The sequence below is a fragment of the Schistocerca gregaria genome, chromosome 9, assembly GCF_023897955.1.
Source record: "Schistocerca gregaria isolate iqSchGreg1 chromosome 9, iqSchGreg1.2, whole genome shotgun sequence".
NCBI classification, from domain to species: Eukaryota; Metazoa; Arthropoda; class Insecta; order Orthoptera; family Acrididae; genus Schistocerca; species Schistocerca gregaria.
Window position 1 is genome coordinate 88784799 of NC_064928.1, and position 17238 is coordinate 88802036.

A 17238-nucleotide genomic window follows, 5' to 3' on the forward strand; every position below is an offset into this window, starting at 1 on the left:
TGCAGTTACCTATAAGACGGTATCAATGCCAAAAAGACTGTAGCAAATTGGAGGGGATCAGCAACTGGGGCAGTGGCTGGCAGTTGATCCTGAATGTGGTATTGTGCATAAGTAAGTGCGAAAGCAACTACTGTATTATTACACTGCTGATGACAAATCGCTGTAAACAGTAGCTACTGTAAAATACCTAGGAATAACCATCTAGAGCAGCTTAAACTGGAATGACCACATACAACAAATAGCTGGGATAACAGATGCATGGTTGAGATCCACATGAAAAATTTTAATATAATGCCATTCACTCATGAAAGAAGTGGCATACACAACACCTGTTTGACCGATCTTGTAGTATTTCTCAACAGGATGGGATGATTACCAGGTTTGAATAATAGAAAAGATGTAGAAGATACAACAAAAAGAAGCACAATGTAGAAAACGGGATATATGCTTTCTTCTCCATTGGAAACCAACAGTGAGTGAGCGTAAAATTCAGTGTTTACAATCCCGAACCAACACATATATAGACAAAAGACCCCTTACACCGACAGAAATTTGTTCTGAAGAATATTTATGACAGTCTTGCAAATAGTACAGAGTTTAATCTTTCGAGCAAGCTTTATGTTGAAGTCAGCAATTATGAGCACAATTTATTCGGCGAAGCACACTGACACAATAGATTCACTCAATCAATATAAACACACTTAAGTTTGCAGCTACACAAATAGAATGTAGCTGGCCAAAAATAGAATTTGCGTATAGTCCACAGGCGAAGCCAAGGCACTCAACTAATAGCAACTGATGAAATGAAAGACCCACGCAAGCGAGCACACGCTCCGAGCTTTGGATGCACGGTTATAGTTGCTCAGTGGTCACAGGACCCAGCCTGTTGACAGAACACGTGGTCTGGGTGTGCGGTCTCTTCCCAGAGTGCCATATACAGTGGCAGCTCCAGATCGTGGCACCACTAGTGGTGACGGCTCCGACAGCTGTGGCAGCTCCATTTCACTGTCAGAGACAGTTACAGTATCTTCTACCGAGTTCTGCTACATCGATGAAGGAATTTACTTTACAATTTTGGTTTCACCATAGATTCTTTCAGAATCATCCCTAAAACATCCTACAAAATCTTAATATAATTATAATAAAAGAACCAAATATTATTTTCTACACCCTTTTGCTGCACTTAACATGGCACTGTTTGGTTCTTAAATTGAGCAATAGTTTTCTTGCATTCCAAGTCTTGTATGAACGTACCTGTTAAGGTTTTTCTTGTCACGTCTATTTCTTCTGTCTCTTTTTACATTTTTGGGAACACTGAACAATCTTTCCACCTCAGTATCTGAAGAAGGGACTGTTTGCAAAAGGGAAATGACTACATTGATGTTATCATAAATAAAGTTGTCACAGTGATGTTTCAAGCTTAGTACCTTATTCCAATAAATTTCATCAGGCAGTTTTCTTTATTTCTCCGTCTCCTTCAATCCCAAAATGCTTGACTTTTGTGAGAACTGGATGTCTCAATTCATTGCCTATTTTACGTATGTTGGTTTCTCACACACAAAAAAAAAAAAAAATAATGCAAATGGCTAAACATAACTTTCACAGACAGTTTCTCCAGATTTTGTGCTACTTGGAGATTTCACTTCTACATAATAGGTGTAATCGGCCACCTTTCCATGTGATTACTGTTGGTGTAATACGACTAAGTTCATGACTGACAGTACCAACAGCACAGTTAACATAGCAAGCTAAAATTAGACAGACTTCATTCAATAACAGCTTGAGAGCATTCCCTTAATAGGTCAATGGTTTCACAGAGTAAAGTAACATATCGAGTGGTGCCTACTGTAAATAATACGTTGGCACCTTAAATCCGATTTTACCAATTTCCCTAAACACCTGTCAAAGCAAAACAGCCCTAAATCGCATATAATACAAGGATGGTTTGAAAAGTTCTCGTAACGGAATAGAAAAAAGTACTTACATCACTGAAACATTTTATTTTTAATTTTTCAATGTAGTCTCCCTGTAGATTAATGCACTCAGTCCAACAATGTTCCAGTGCCTTGATCCCACCTAGAAAATGAGTTTCCTCCAGGCCTGCAAAATAGTTGTCAATTCTGGCTATCAATTCTTTGTTCGAAGTGAATCTTCATCCACCAAGAAAAATTTTCAATTTCGTGAAGAGATGGATGTCTGATGGAGCCATATCAGGTGAATAAGGTGGGTGTGGCAACAATTCATACCTTAGTTCGTGTAATTTTGCCATGGCGACAGCATGTGTTTCCGATCCAGTGTCAAGAGCCATGGCACCCATCTTGCAGATAATTTTTTTGTTTCTAATTCTTCAGTTAAAATGTGATATATCCTTTCAGATGACAGCTGGCAATCGTGAGCAGTTTCACACACTTTCAATTGGTGGTCCTCCATGTGCACTTTTGTAATGATTTCTGGAGTAATGACACATCTTGGCCTACCACTGTGTGGATCATCATCTAAGCTCTCCTGATGAATTTTAAATTCATTTGTCCACTTAGCAACAGCAGAATGTGGAGGAGCCAAGTCCCCCAGTGTATTCTGGAAATCGGCATGACTGTCCTTCGTTTTCATGTACATTTCACACATGAACCACAAAGAACAGATATGACAAATTAGGACTTGTAAGGAAGCTTGTAGTCTGTCACTTTTCCCTGTTTGTGAGTGGAACAAGTGATGAAATGAATAGCTGTTGTTCAGGGTACTCTCTGTCATGCACTGTGTGGTGGCTTGTGGAGTATGTATGTAGATGTAAATCTTATGCTACACCCTGTTTAATGTAACATATCATTCAACCAATGTGAATGAGTGAGGTGATACAGTGGTCAGCACCCTGGACTTACAACTCGGAGGACACTAATCTAGTTCTGCAACCTGCCATCCAGTTCTAGGTATTCCATGGTTTCCCAGAAACACTCTGGGCAAATCCCAGTATGGTTCCTGAGAAAAGGGAATGGCTAATGACCTTCCCCATTCTTTCATAATCCAAGCTTATGCTCTACCTCTAATGACCGTGCTGTCGACAGAATTTTAAACTCTAATCTTCCTTCTTTTTTTCCAGTAGACGGATGTTAACCCCATGTCTATCTTGCTGATGAATGATGGCTACTGTTTGGAGGTTTCTGTCACATGTCAGTATGCACAGAGCTGTGTGGGCTCTGAAATTTCCTGGCCGGTTAAAAAAAGGATACTGTGGAGACACAGCTTAGCCACAGCCTGGGGGATGTTTCCGGAATGAAATCAGTTGGTAGAACACCCTCCCATGAAAGACAAAGTCCCTGAGTTCTAGACTCAGTCCGGCACACAGTTTTAATCTGCCAGGAAGTTTCATATCAGTGCACCCTCCACTGCAGAGTGTAATTTCATTCTGTGTGGTCTTTGTTTAGCCTCCGTGAGTTGGTGCCGGTGTTTGGAGTAGCACAGTGCACTACTGAGTAAAAGCATGCACCAGTGTGGAATAATGGCACAGCAGAACAGAAAAATTCAGTTACCATTATTTAATGTTCATTCAGGTGTCAGATCTCATGGTGTTCATACAAACCTTATTACTTGTTTTGTGATGGTGTAACACAAGAAGTTTCTGTACATTGGGATATAATATAGCAAGTGAATAAGAGAATAATTACTTCGTATTCCTTTGAAGGAAAGTTTCAGATTCCAGCACAAGCACAACTGCCACAGTAATGAAGTCCATCAAACTGCACCAGTGCACTCCAAATAAAGTTTAATTACAGGTGCAATACTTCAGAAATCACAAGAACAACAACAATAAATCTGGACATAGAGACACTGAAAGGGGAACATTGCAATGGCAATGACCAAAATTAATCTGTGCCTATATGTTCCTGCTGCCATGTCAGTTTCACTTTTCATTTAACTACATTCTATTGAATGTTAGATTTTGAGGTACAAGAAACATTAAAAGAACATAAGAGAATGCAGAGTGAGCATCTACAAATAATGGATCCTGAGAGGTTACCAGTAAAAACAGTTAAAAACATAAGGAAAACACAGCTTTGGAAGTCTGGGACAACATGGGAACAGATGACGAATAGGAGGAGCATGAGGAGAAGACAAAAGAAAAGTATTTTCTTCATTCCAGCATTCACTATACCGGAAATCTTCAGAAATGGTCAGAGGATGGCGCTGACCTGAGAAAACTATGCAGGTTTTACACTAATCACTCAAAAATGTTAGCTTACCGTCATCTGGGTTCTCCCACAGGGCAGCGACCTTTGCAACAAATGGGAGGTCCAGCTTCCTCGGTCCAGACTTGAGGAGGATGCAGTCATGCGGGCACACCAGGTCGCCCTCCACGTGTCGCATTGCAGGATAGCATTTACGTGTAACAGGTACATCGTCACTCTGTAAATGAGCACGTGACATCTTTAAAAAACTCCAAAGCTGTTTTACAGCAGTGTTAAAGGTACAAATCAAACTATGAAACTGAGCACATAATTGTTTTCACAAAACAGTAATGTGCACAATGCAATAAATTGCAAAAACATCACAAAGAGGGCATCACATCTGCGACTTTTTAGACATCCTAAAGTATTTTTTTAAAAACAAGTATGGTAGTAAGTAAATAAAGAAAACAAGAAATGCATTCAGACATCAAATGTGAAAGAATTAAAAAAGAAGATGTTGATGAATTGTGTTATTTAAGTACTGTAATTAAAGAAGATAATAGATTTAGCACTGAAACAAGACAAAAAAATTGTGACTATAAAACATGCTTTCAGTGACAGAAGACAGCTGTTACTGGGGAAGTAGTTAAATACAGAAAAGACAGTTCATCAGTACTTTCAACTGGAGTGTTCTGCTGAATGGTTCTGAAAGTTGATCACTGTTGAAGACAGACAGAATATTCTTAGAAACGAAAGAAACGTGCCTTTGGAGAAGGACACAAGGTAAATTATTTATTATAATGGTGTTTGGTCCTTAAGCAGCAATTTATGCATGTTTCCCAGTGACACTGTGGTGTGCAGGAAGGCCCCAACGTTGAGTGACTTGAGACATAATTTTTAGTTGGTTTGATGAATGGTAGCTTGCTCTAAATGTAGAAAAATGGAAGTTCATGCAGATCAGCAGGAAAAACAATTCTCTAACATTCAAATACAGCATCAGTTGTGTGCTACTTGACACAGCCTGTAGTCTCGCTACTGGTAGGGTTCGATCAGCATTCAAGAATTACAGAGATGTTTTGTGAACTCAAATGGGATCCCTGGAGGCAAGACAATGGATTTATTGTGGGTCAGTATTGAGGAAATTTAGAGAACCAGAATTTGAGGCCAGCTGCAGAATGATTCTGGAGCCATCAACGTAAATTTCACGTAAGAATCACAAAGAAAAGTTAAGACAAATCAGGACTCGTATAGAGGCTTATAGACAATTGTTTCTCCCGTGCTCCATCTGGAGTGCAACAGGAAAGAAAATTACCAATACCTTCCACAAGCTACCGTGTGGTAGCTTGAAAAGAGTATGTACGTAGATGTAGATGTTCATAACCAAGAAGCACTTACTGCACATTTAAAATACAAATTTTTTCTAATTACAGGTACAATCTCAGCTTGATCCCACACAAAATAACAGTAAAGATTAAAGTTGCAATTTTGGCTATTGGCATCCTAATGATTAAAATACAAAATAAATAACATATGTTATGTCGTTCCATTCTAGAGTTGGAAGTATGTATCCATGCTTCCTACACAGGAAAACTGTATGTTTCAATTTGTTGGATACAAAAGAGTAAGCTGCAATACATTGCAGCTTATGTAATTTCATTTATGTGTTTTGCTGTACTCACACCTACACTGATAAGCCAAAACATTATGGCCACCTGATCAACTGTATATTGGTCCACCTTTCGAATGAAACTATCTAGGTTTCTGGAAATACACCACCACATGTCTACAGATAGGTCACACAGTTCCCACAAATTCTGGGTCTCCACAAATTCTTGGTCTGTGGGTTGAGGTGTAACATATTTCTTCAAGGGAAGTGGTGGAGTACACTACATTTCTTTGACCGACGAATGTCAATCGTGACCTTTGTGAGTATTTCTTTGTTTTTGTTAAGCACGCTACTTCAATTAGTATAATGTGGGGAGAATTTTTGTATTTCTCATGTGCAAGTTCACAAGTTGGAATGGACGTGCAGTGTATCTGCCAGTCACTGAGACGGGGGCAGTTTGTCTGTGTGTTGCAGTACTTGCTGCTTGGAAGTTTGACCCATACCACCATTGTCCCACCTAGGAAGTGCACTGTCATGCAAGAGTGGGTCACGACATCGGCTTTGTCATTATACTTGCAGTGAGTCTAGAGAGTTCGTCTGACAGTCTTGGATGAGTTACACTGAATGTCAAGGCAAGCTTTGTACGTTACAACCTGTAAATAATGTATAAATGAAATAGTCTTACATGTGTAACAACTATCATTATATGGTAATTTGTCACAGAAGAGTTTAGTATCATTTTGTAAAAGTTGGTTCACGGAATAATGTTGCACCTAGCACAGGAGAAGTTGCAGTGGTAGTGAAGTATGTACAGTGACCAGAGACTTAATTTGCAAGTTATATGCCAAATGTAACACAGTTAATTTCATATTTGTGATACGGACCTTGTGCCCGATAATGCCCCAGATGTCTTCTCAGCAGGCAAATATGGCACTGAAGACAGCAACGAGTTCAGTGTCATGCCCTTCAGGCCACTATATCACAATGCTGGTGGCATTGTATCACACACAGTTATAATACTGGAATAGGCCAGTGCCATTATGGAAGACAACAACCACGAAGCGATGCAGATGGTCTGTTATAACATTCAAATAGTCCACAGCTGTCATGGTGCTTTCAATTATTACCAAAAGTTCCACAGAGTCCTGGTGAATGTCCTCCATAGCATAACACAGTCCCAATCGGCCCAAGTCCAGGATACAATGCCTGTTTCAAGCAGTCACACACATAGACTGGAAAAAAGCGCAGGTGACAAGTACATATAAGAAAGGTAGAAGGACGGATCCTCAAAATTACAGACCAATATCCTTAACATCAGTTTGTTGCAGGATTCTTGAACATATTCTCAGTTCGAATATAATGAATTTCTTTGAGATAGAGAAGTTGCTGTCCATGCATCAGCACGGCTTTAGAAAGTATGGCTCCTGCAAAACGCAACTCACCGTTTTTTCACATGATATTTTGCGAACCATGGATGAAGGGTATCAGATGGATACGACATTCCTTGACTTCCGGAAAGTGTTTGACTCGGTGCCCCACTGCAGACTCCTAACTAAGGTACGAGCATATGGGATTGGTTCCCAAGTATGTGAGTGGCTTGAAGACTTTTGAACTAATAGAACCTAGTATGTTGTCCTCAATGGTGAGTGTTCATCGGAGGTGAGGGTATCATCTGGAGTGCCCCAGGGAAGTGTGGTAGGTCCGCTGTTGTTTTCTATCTACATAAATGATCTTTTGGATAGGGTGGATAGCAATGTGCGGCTGTTTGCTGATTATTCTGTGGTGAACGGGAAGGTATCGTCGTTGAGTGACTGCAGAAGGATACAAGATGACTTCGACAGGATTTGTGATTGCTGTAAAGAATGGCAGCCTACTCTAAATATAGATAAATGTAAATGAATGCAGATGAATAGGAAAAAGAACCCCGTAATGTTTGAATATTCCATTAGTAGTGTAGTGCTTGACACAGTCACGTCGATTAAATATTTGGGCGTAACATTGCAGAGCAATATGAAGTGGGACAAGCATGTAATGGCAGTTGTGGGGAAGGCGGATAGTCGTCTTCGGTTCATTGGTAGAATTTTGGGAAGATGTGGTTCATCTGTAAAGGAAACCGCTTATAAAACACTAATACGACCTATTCTTGAGTACTGCTCGAGCGTTTGGGATCCCTATCAGGCCGGATTGAGGGAGGACATAGAAGCAATTCAGAGGCGGGCTGCTATATTTGTTACTGGTAGTTTTGATCATCATGCGAGTGTTATGGAAATGCTTCAGGAACTCGGGTGGAAGTCTCTAGAGGAAAGGAGGCATTCTTTTCGTGAATCGCTACTGAGGAAATTTAGAGAACCAGCATTTGAGGCTGACTGACGCCAACTTACATTTTGCAGAAAGACCACAAAGATAACATAAGAGAGATTAGGGCTCGTACAGAGGCATATAGGTAGTCATTTTTCCCCCATTCTGTTTGGGAGTGGAACAGGGAGAGAAGATGCTAGTTGTGGTATGAGGTACCCTCCGCCACGGACCATATGGTGGATTGCAGAGTATGTATGTAGATGTAGATGTAGTAGATGTGGATGACTGTGTACGCTGACACAAATGTCAACCCAACGTCACAACAAATGTGATTCAGGTAACATGTTTCCACTGACTCCAGGTGCAATCTCAATGATCTCATGCCCAGTCGGAACGGACAGTCATGGTCTCAACATGGAAAGATGTAGGGGTCATCTGCTGCAGTGCTTCATGTTCAACGATGTCTGCTGATCAGTGTGCTCCAAGATATTTTGGCTGCACCACTACTGCACTTTCATCACATCTGCCAAAGATCACTACGTAACTCACCTTACAGAGTAGGCAAGCCTCTGACCTTCACATTCTGTAATAACACTTGGGTGTCCAAACCCTTGCTGCATACCTGCAGCCTCACTGTCCCACAACAACTTTCTATAGATGCACTTGAACAGCCAACGTGTTTTGCCTTTCTCCAACATGCACTATCACAGGCATTGAGTGATAAAAATTTTCTCTCCGTCTATGTCACTTAGGTAAGTGGACTTCCCTAATTACAGCACACATCATCACTAGAATGAGTCCTCAAGCATCTCTGTTCTGCTTCTATACTGTCCTTACTGGTCACATACTTGCAGTGCCACCAGGCGGCATTCAAATTTATGGTGGGCAGTCGTCATGTTTTCGCTCATCAAGTGACTGTGCTTTTTACACAAGATGATAATGTATCTCATTCCCGTTGGTTAAAGAGGAGCAAGCTGCACTGCATTGTAGCTTATGTCATTTGATTCATGTGCTAAACAAAAAGAAGCAAAATTCATGAAAACAAGAAAAATCTGCTCACGAACATGACTGCTTGAGAAGTTTGAAAGCTAAGGAAAAAAAGTGATAGCACTAACCAATAGCCTTGTCTTATGCAACTTTAAGGTTAGGCTACACAACCTGAGTGAATAATAGATTGCACTAATATCAATAACAGGATGGCGACTGGAATGAGATTTTCACTCTGCAGCGGAGTGTGCGCTGATACACAGTTTTAATCTGGTAGGAAGTTTCATATCAGCGCACACTCCGCTGCAGAGTGAAAATCTCATTCTGGAAACATCCCCTAGGCTGTGGCTAAGCCATGTCTCCCGCAATATCCTTTCTTTCAGGAGTGCTAGTTCTGCAAGGTTCGCAGGAGAGCTTCTGTAAAGTTTGGAAGGTAGGAGACGAGGTACTGGCAGAAGTAAAGCTGTGAGTACCGGCCGTGAGTTGTGCTTCGGTAGCTGAGATGGTAGAGCACTTGCCCGCGAAAGGCAAAGGTCCCGAGTTCGAGTCTCGGTCGGGCACATAGTTTTAATCTGACAGGAAGTTTCAGGATGGCAACTGTTTCATCAGAAGATTTTCCAGACATTTCCGGGTTGATGTTTCAGACTTCCCTGAGCCACTGTTTTTGTATGTGGGAGCAAGTTTCACATCAACAATTTTCAGGACTACAAGAAAAATTCTTTAAGTAACTTTATCACTTATTATTTATGGATATTAAAAACAATATATAAATAAAATAGAAAGAAACTTCCACATGGAAAAAATATATTAAAAACAAAGATTCCAAGACTTACCAAGCGGGAAAGCGCCGGCAGACAGGCACATGAACAAAACACACAAACACACACACAGAATTACTAGAATTTTTAGGTGTTGGGGGGAGTGGAGATGGAAGTGGGAGATTGAGTAGATGGGAGAGACTGGGTCTGTGTGCAATGAGAGGAGGTTGAGGTTTGTTGGAAAGGTTGTGGAGGGTGAGTGAGTTGCCTTTCCGGAGGTGGGAAACCAGGAGATTGGATAGTTTTTTGAGGTGGAGGGTGGCATGTTGTTCCAATTTGCGGTTGGCCTGTAGGAGGATGCTATGTACAGCCGGTGTGGATGTGGGAGAGGAAAGATTGAGGACTTTGATTTGGGATAGGAGTTGACGGGTGTGTTCATTGGCCGAGTCGATGTATAGGTGAAGGATTAGGCGGGTGAGGGCTATGGATTGTGCTGTTTGGAACTGGTATAAGGACTGATGGAAAGAAGGATTGCAGCCAGAGATGGGAACTTTAAGTGTGAGGCCTTTGGGAGTAATGCCAAATGACAGACAAGCCTGAGTAAATAAAATATGGGAGCGTAATCTGGCTAGGGTGAAGGCATGTTTGCGGAGGGAATGTAAATAAAATTTAATGGGGTCGTTGTAGGGATGTTGTGAGGTTGACATGGTATTAGTAGGTGGAAAGGGTAATATGAGGTTAAAGTGAAAGTAAATAGAGATTTATATAGGGAGAGATAAAGGTGTGAAAAAAGTCGAAAAAGTGTTGGTTTATCAGTATGTTTTAATAATAAAAGAAATAAAATAAAATAAAGGCCACTTTTAATTTGCGTGAATGACAGATTAACCCCCAAGACAGAAATTCTCGAGTGTGTGTTACACCCTGTTTCATTCACAATCATACAATGGAAGAAAGACACAGATCCCTACAACCCACTGACAATAATGACAATTCCTGAGGTGGCTAAGTACACCGAGGTAGTGAAGACGGAGCACTGAAGAATACAGCAATTATTAAAACAATTCGATGCAGTTCTTCACTTTTCCAACTCCACAACCAACTACGTCAGGAAGCAGAGTCCACAACAGATTTCTAAAAAAATGAATCAGTACATTCAGACCAACAGTTCCTGCCAGAGACTCAAGGAATTCCCTGGTTTTTCAAATAAGTTCAATTAACTAGATAATTCTTAATTCTCTAGGTTCTCCAGGCAATGTTGCCAGCCTGAATAAGCATACTGGTTTCTAGTATTTATCAAGATAGGAAGCAGAAGTACTTACAGTGAGGAAGACTTTGGCCTCAAAGGATGCACCTTCCCAAGACCAACCGTTGGACCACCTCGGACCCAAGGACTTGCGCGGACCGGACAACACCCTCGACTGGCGCCGGGCGGGAACTGAGGGGGCAGTACCGGCCTGCCCCACGGGGGCGGCAGGAGGGGGGCTGCGGCGCCCGTTGGAGGAGCGCCGCCGCCTCCGTTCCGCGGCAGCGTTCACCACCGAAGCGGAGGGCGCGGTCCTGGGCGGAGGCGGAGCCGTGCGACGCACCTTGCGCCCCGCTGTGGGAGCAGCTGCCGGAGCGGGGTTGGCTGAAGGTGTGGGGGAGGCGGCCGAACCATTGGCCTGCAACTGCTTGGCTGGGGCCTCTACCGGGGGCAGCCGGTTATTGTTAATGCACACACCTGGCTGCAGTTTCTTCCTATGTGGGTATACCTGTTCAACCAATGAAACCTCAGGTTACTGACTTACACACACACACACACACACACACACACACACACACACACACACACACACACACACACACACACACACACACACACACACACAGAGAGAGAGAGAGAGAGAGAGAGAGAGAGAGAGAGAGAGAGAGAGAGAGAGAGAGAGAGAGAGAGAGAGAGAGAGAGAGATTAATTTCGAACATCAAAACCAATGTTCTTGGAAAGCTTGTAACTGTGTCATTCACATTGTTGAGAATTTATTCTCATTTTTAAGCACATTTGTCATCATCATCATCATCATCATCATCATTTAAGACTGATTATGCCTTTCAGCATTCAGTCTGGAACATAGCCCCCTTATCAAATTCCTCCATGATCCCCTATTCAGTGCTAACATTGGTGCCTCTTCTGATGTTAAGCCTATTACTTCAAAATCATTCTTAACCGAATCCAGGTACCTTCTCCTTGGTCTGCCATGGCTCCTCCTACCCTCGACTGCTGAACCCATGAGTCTCTTGGGTAACCTTGCTTCTCCCATGCGTGTAACACGACCCCCACCATCTAAGCCTGTTCGCCCTGTCTGCTACATCTATAGAGTTCATTCCCAGTTGTTCTTTGATTTCCTCATTGTGGGCACCCTCCTGCCATTGTTCCCATCTACTAGTACCTGCAATCATCCTAGCTACTTTCATAGCCGTAACCTCAACCTTGTTGATAAGGTAACCTGAATCCACCCAGCTTTCGCTCCCTTACAACAAAGTTCGTCGAAAGATTGAACGGTGCACAGATAACTTAGTCTTGGTACTGACTTCCTTCTTGCAGAAGAGAGTGGATTGTAGCTGAGTGCTCACTGCATTAGCTTTGCTACACCTCACTTCCAGTTCTTTCACTATGTTGCCATCCTGTGAGAATATGCATCCTAAATACTTGAAACCGTCCACCTGTTCTAACTTTGTTCCTCCTATTTGGCACTCAATCCGTTTATATTTCTTTCCTACTGACATTACTTTCATTTTGGAGATGCTAATCTTCACACCGTAGTCCTTACATTTCTGATCTAGCTCTGAAATATTACTTTGCAAACTTTCAATCGAATCTGCCATCACAACGTTTGTTTACATAAATATTTTTTGTGATGATTTCATGAGTGATTTTCTGCCTCTCTTACATTGTAGTAGTATTTATAAAGGCTATGAAGTGTTGTGCGTCATCCATAGCAAAGAATATCATCCAACAGCCAATAAGTGATGATACACTTGTGGGTGATATTCTGTGTAATGGAAGAGGAGCAACACATTATAATCTCTAAAAAACAACTACAATGCAAAAGAGACTGAAAAATCATACATGCAGAAAATACAAAATATATTTACGTAAACAAATGCACTTGCAAATGAGAATAAATTCTCGAAACATATTGAGTTAAGCATGAAAAAATAATTAAATGATGCAGTTTCCCATTATTTAACTCACTCACACACACACACACACACACACACACACACACACTCTCTCTCTCACACTCTGAGTACCCGGCGTTAAAAGACCTTGTAGAAGTGGAATTAGAAGCTGAATTCATTGCCTTAAATTTCCTCCTGCTCTCCATCTCCCATCTTTTTCGACTTCCCTCAACTTTTTCCTTTTTCTACCACAATGAGACAGTGAAATAACTTCAGATTTTAAGAAGTCTATAAAACTTCCAATTACAAAGATGACAGGTGCTGGCTAATGTGAAGACTATCAAACCATGAGTTTAACAAGTCATGGGTGCTAAGTATTGCTACAAATTATTCACAAAAAAATGGAATCACACAGAAGAACTGACATCAGGGAAATGTAGAAAAATGCAAGGCAACACTGGTGCGACAACTTATCTTAAAAGATTGGTGCAATAAAGAAACACCTGCACCAATGAAAAAAAAAATCATTGCACCAGGAAGGAGCTGTGCAACATGTATGAAAGTTGGTATGCATGTTTTTACATCTGAAAGATGATGTCTATTCAAATACTACACCAGTAGCATAAGAGTGGCAATATTAGTGCCACTGTGAGGATACACGTCAGGTTTGCTTTAAATACACGCTATTAGCTACCTTCGAGATTGGATGTGGTGAACTGATGTTAGTCACAAATGCCTTGAAGGTGACAAAGACACCATTATCAACAACTCACAGAGTTTGAATGAGGTTGTGTAACAGGGCTACACAAAGCTGGATGTTCCATCTGCGATATTGCAGAAAAACTAGCAGGAATGTAGCCACTGCACATGAATGCTGGAAGCAGTGGTCACGAGAAAGTAGAATTGCAAGAAAACTCTGCTCCAGACAGCCACGTGGCACTATCAAGAAGAAAGACAGTAAGTTTTCGGCATATGACTCTGGCATACTGTACTGCAACTACAGTAGCAATTTGAGCAGCAGCTGGCACCACAGTGACACAACAAACTGTTACAAATCATTTACTTCAAGGACAGCTTTGAGCTTGGCAGCCTGTAGTGTGCATTTAACTGATCCCAAACCATTGCCAGTTGCAACCTAAGTGGTGTCAAGCAAGAGCTTACTAGAGAGCAGGTTGGATGTCGTGTTCTCTGATGAAAACCAGCTCTGCTTTGGTGCCAATAATGGCTGTATGTTGGTTAGAAGGAGGCCAGGTGAGTGCCTACAACCAACCTGTCCGTGTGCTAGACATATTGGACCAACACATGGAGTTATGGCTTGAGGTACGATTTCATATGGAAACTGGAGCTGTCTCACAGTTATCCCACACACTTCGAGTGCAAATCTGTATGTGAATCTGGTAATTCTTCCTGTTGTGCTGCCTTTCACGAACAGCACTCCAGTGTGTGTTTTCCAACAGGATAATGCTCACCACACTGCTGTTGTAATCCAACGTGCTCTACACAGTGTCGAAATGTTGCCTCAGTCTGCTCGATCACCAGATATGTCTCCAATTGAGCACAAAGGGACATCCAGCGATGTCAACTCCAGTGTCATTCACAAACAGCATTAACTGTCCCTTTATTGACTGACCAAGTGCAACAGGCACTGAACTACATCCCACAAACTGAAAATATGGCTTATTTCACACTTATATTAACCTGTGAACTTGGAATGTTAATCACTTAAATATGTTACATAGACAAGCATATTCCTGAACTTTCATTACTCTACATTAATTATTTTTTGGTGTTGTGGCTTTTTTCAATAGTTTTTATTGATAGCTTCTGTAGATTTAAAGAAAGATTTAGACAACCATGCAATGTAAGCTTTTTCTGGCTTTACTTCAGTTGGAAGTTCTAGGCTGAGAAGCTGTGATCGATATACAGAACTATTCCCTAGCATTTCGTCGCCTGCAGTCAGAGACAAAACATCAGAGAATGCTTCTATTTGTCAATCACAACATCTCAGTTTTAACTGAAACTTCTGACAGTGTTAATTGGAATGCACTTTGAAATTCTAAAGTAGCAGCCATAAAAAATGAAGAGTGGAAGGCTGTGTAGTCTTGTGCAGAAACCGGACTGCAGTTGTGAGTGAGACATCATTGTAGCCTATCATCTGTCTTATTCAATCTGTGCATTGATCAAGTAATGGAAAAAGCCATGGAGAATACTGGAAAGGAATTAAAGTTCACGCAGAAGCAATAACATACTGACACATCAACAAATTGTCATTTTGATAATGGAGTGAACTGTAGAGGGGTACAAAAGCCTGAATACAGTAAGCAGGTTCAAGTGGATGTAAGTTGGAGTAGTTATGCAGCCCAAGATACGTATGCTCTTTTCGAGTACTCTGGTGTTGTTGTGATGGTAAGTGACAATGGTGACATGGTGATACAGTAATGTATTCATTAATGATTTAAATAATAAAGTAATGCATCAGCACAGCGCATTTTCAAAGTATAATTATCAGACAATCTTGATAACTAGAGCATAGGAATTTTGTGATTGCAAACACCTAGAAACTGGCAATAGGATTAACTATATGTAGTTGGCCTTTCTGAAGTATGAAACTTACTGGTAGATTAAAACTGTGTGCCCAACAGAAACTCAAAATCGGGCCTTCTGCGGGCAAGTGCTCTACCAACTGACCTTCCCAAGCATGACTCACGGTCTGTCCTCACAGCTTTACTTCCGCCAGTAGAAACTTCTGTGACGTTTGGAAGGTAGGAGACGAGGTATTGGCGAAAGTAAAGCTGTGAGGATGGGCCAAGAGTCACGCTTGGGTAGCTCAGTTGGTAAAGCACTTGCCCCCAAAACGCAAAGGTCCCTCAGTTCGATTCTAAGTACGGCACACTTTTAATCTTGCAGGAAGCCTCATATCATCAAACACGCTGTTGCAGGGTGAAAATCTCATTCTGGAAATTTCTGAAGTACAATTGGCAGTTGTAGCCAGGTATTAAGGAAACTGATCCAACATCCAACCAAACAAAGGATCACATAAAAAAAAATCAGGTTTTTCTGGCTGATTCTACAAATAATACAATCCAACAAATCTAACTTTTTTAAAATCATGGGGAGATCACTCTTTTTTTGTGATCATGACAGAGAAAATATCTGAATCCGAACTGCTGCTACAGATGTAGAAAGCACATACTGTATGGGAAGGCAAAAACTGGAATATATCCGACAAATAATCAAGGATGTTGAGCCCAAGTGCTATTGTGAGATAAAGAGGCTTCAGGAAAGAAATTGTGGCAGGCCACATCAAACCAGTGGTCAGAAGGCTGAAGGAGAGATAGAAAAAAAGAAAGAAAGAAAGAAAGAAAGAATAAAGGCAGCAAATGTACAAAAAACCTTTACTGATTCCACATAAATAAACTTTCTCCTTCCTGATGAGACATAACAAACACGATAATGAGTGAACACGAACAAAGGGGTTATGGGAGTCCAGGGACAGTGTGAGAGCATACACTTAACTCCGTGTTGTTTACAGGCTGAGCCAGAACTCACCTTTGCTTGAGAGCGATTCACTTTTGCCAGTTTGCGCTGTTGCTGCTGCTGTTCTTCTTGTTGCTGCTGCTGCTGCTCTTGTTGTTGCTGCTGTTGCTCTTGCTGCTGCTGCTCGGACGGCACTTCATCTGTGCCCTTGCGCTTGCCAACTTTCGGGGGCATTACGGTGGGCACCGGGTCCGCCCGCACCGCTTCTGCCGGCGCGGGCGCGGCGGCCTCGGTCGCCGCGGGGCCTTCCGCTGCCGGCGGCGGAGACTTTTCGGCCGCCTCGGCGGCAGTGCACGAGTTGGTGCGCGCCTTCTTGGGTGCCGGAGCGGCAGTGGGTGCCTCGGTGTGTGCCGCGGAGGGCCGCCGCTTTCGGACCGCCGACGGCGTCGCAGTGGCTGCCGCCACGGGCTCGCATTTCACCTCTGTCTTGGTTTCGGGGGCAGTAACAGTGCCCGAGGTGATTGTAGCTTCTCCAGCAGCCCCTACAAAATGTATAGCCTTGATTGTAAAGCCATAACAATAGCACTGCTGACACAAAGACACTCTGCAGACATTAGGCAATGGTGCAATGGTGTGCCGCCCCCCCCCCCCTCCTCACCCCTCTAGTTAACATTTGAGAAATACAGCAGCACATAAAATATATCTGCATCTTCTTCAATGTTGACACCACAACCATAAATTAATTGAAAGAATGTAGCATATTCTCAGTTATCCTGTATTTATTTATCAT

At 42.0% G+C, this 17238-nt stretch overlaps 1 protein-coding gene across 1 annotated transcript in view; it reads right to left on the minus strand.

The window, feature by feature from the left end:
• LOC126291576 (basic proline-rich protein-like) overlaps positions 1–17238 on the minus strand; it is a 297308-nt gene that overhangs the window by 23817 nt on the left and 256253 nt on the right. Inside the window, exons 6-8 of the mRNA XM_049985111.1 lie at positions 16521–16990; positions 11132–11563; positions 4239–4401 (exon numbers count right to left, since the gene is read on the minus strand). Of these exons, the coding sequence (XP_049841068.1) occupies positions 4239–4401; positions 11132–11563; positions 16521–16990 (1065 nt within the window). The remainder of the gene's footprint in view (positions 1–4238; positions 4402–11131; positions 11564–16520; positions 16991–17238) is intronic.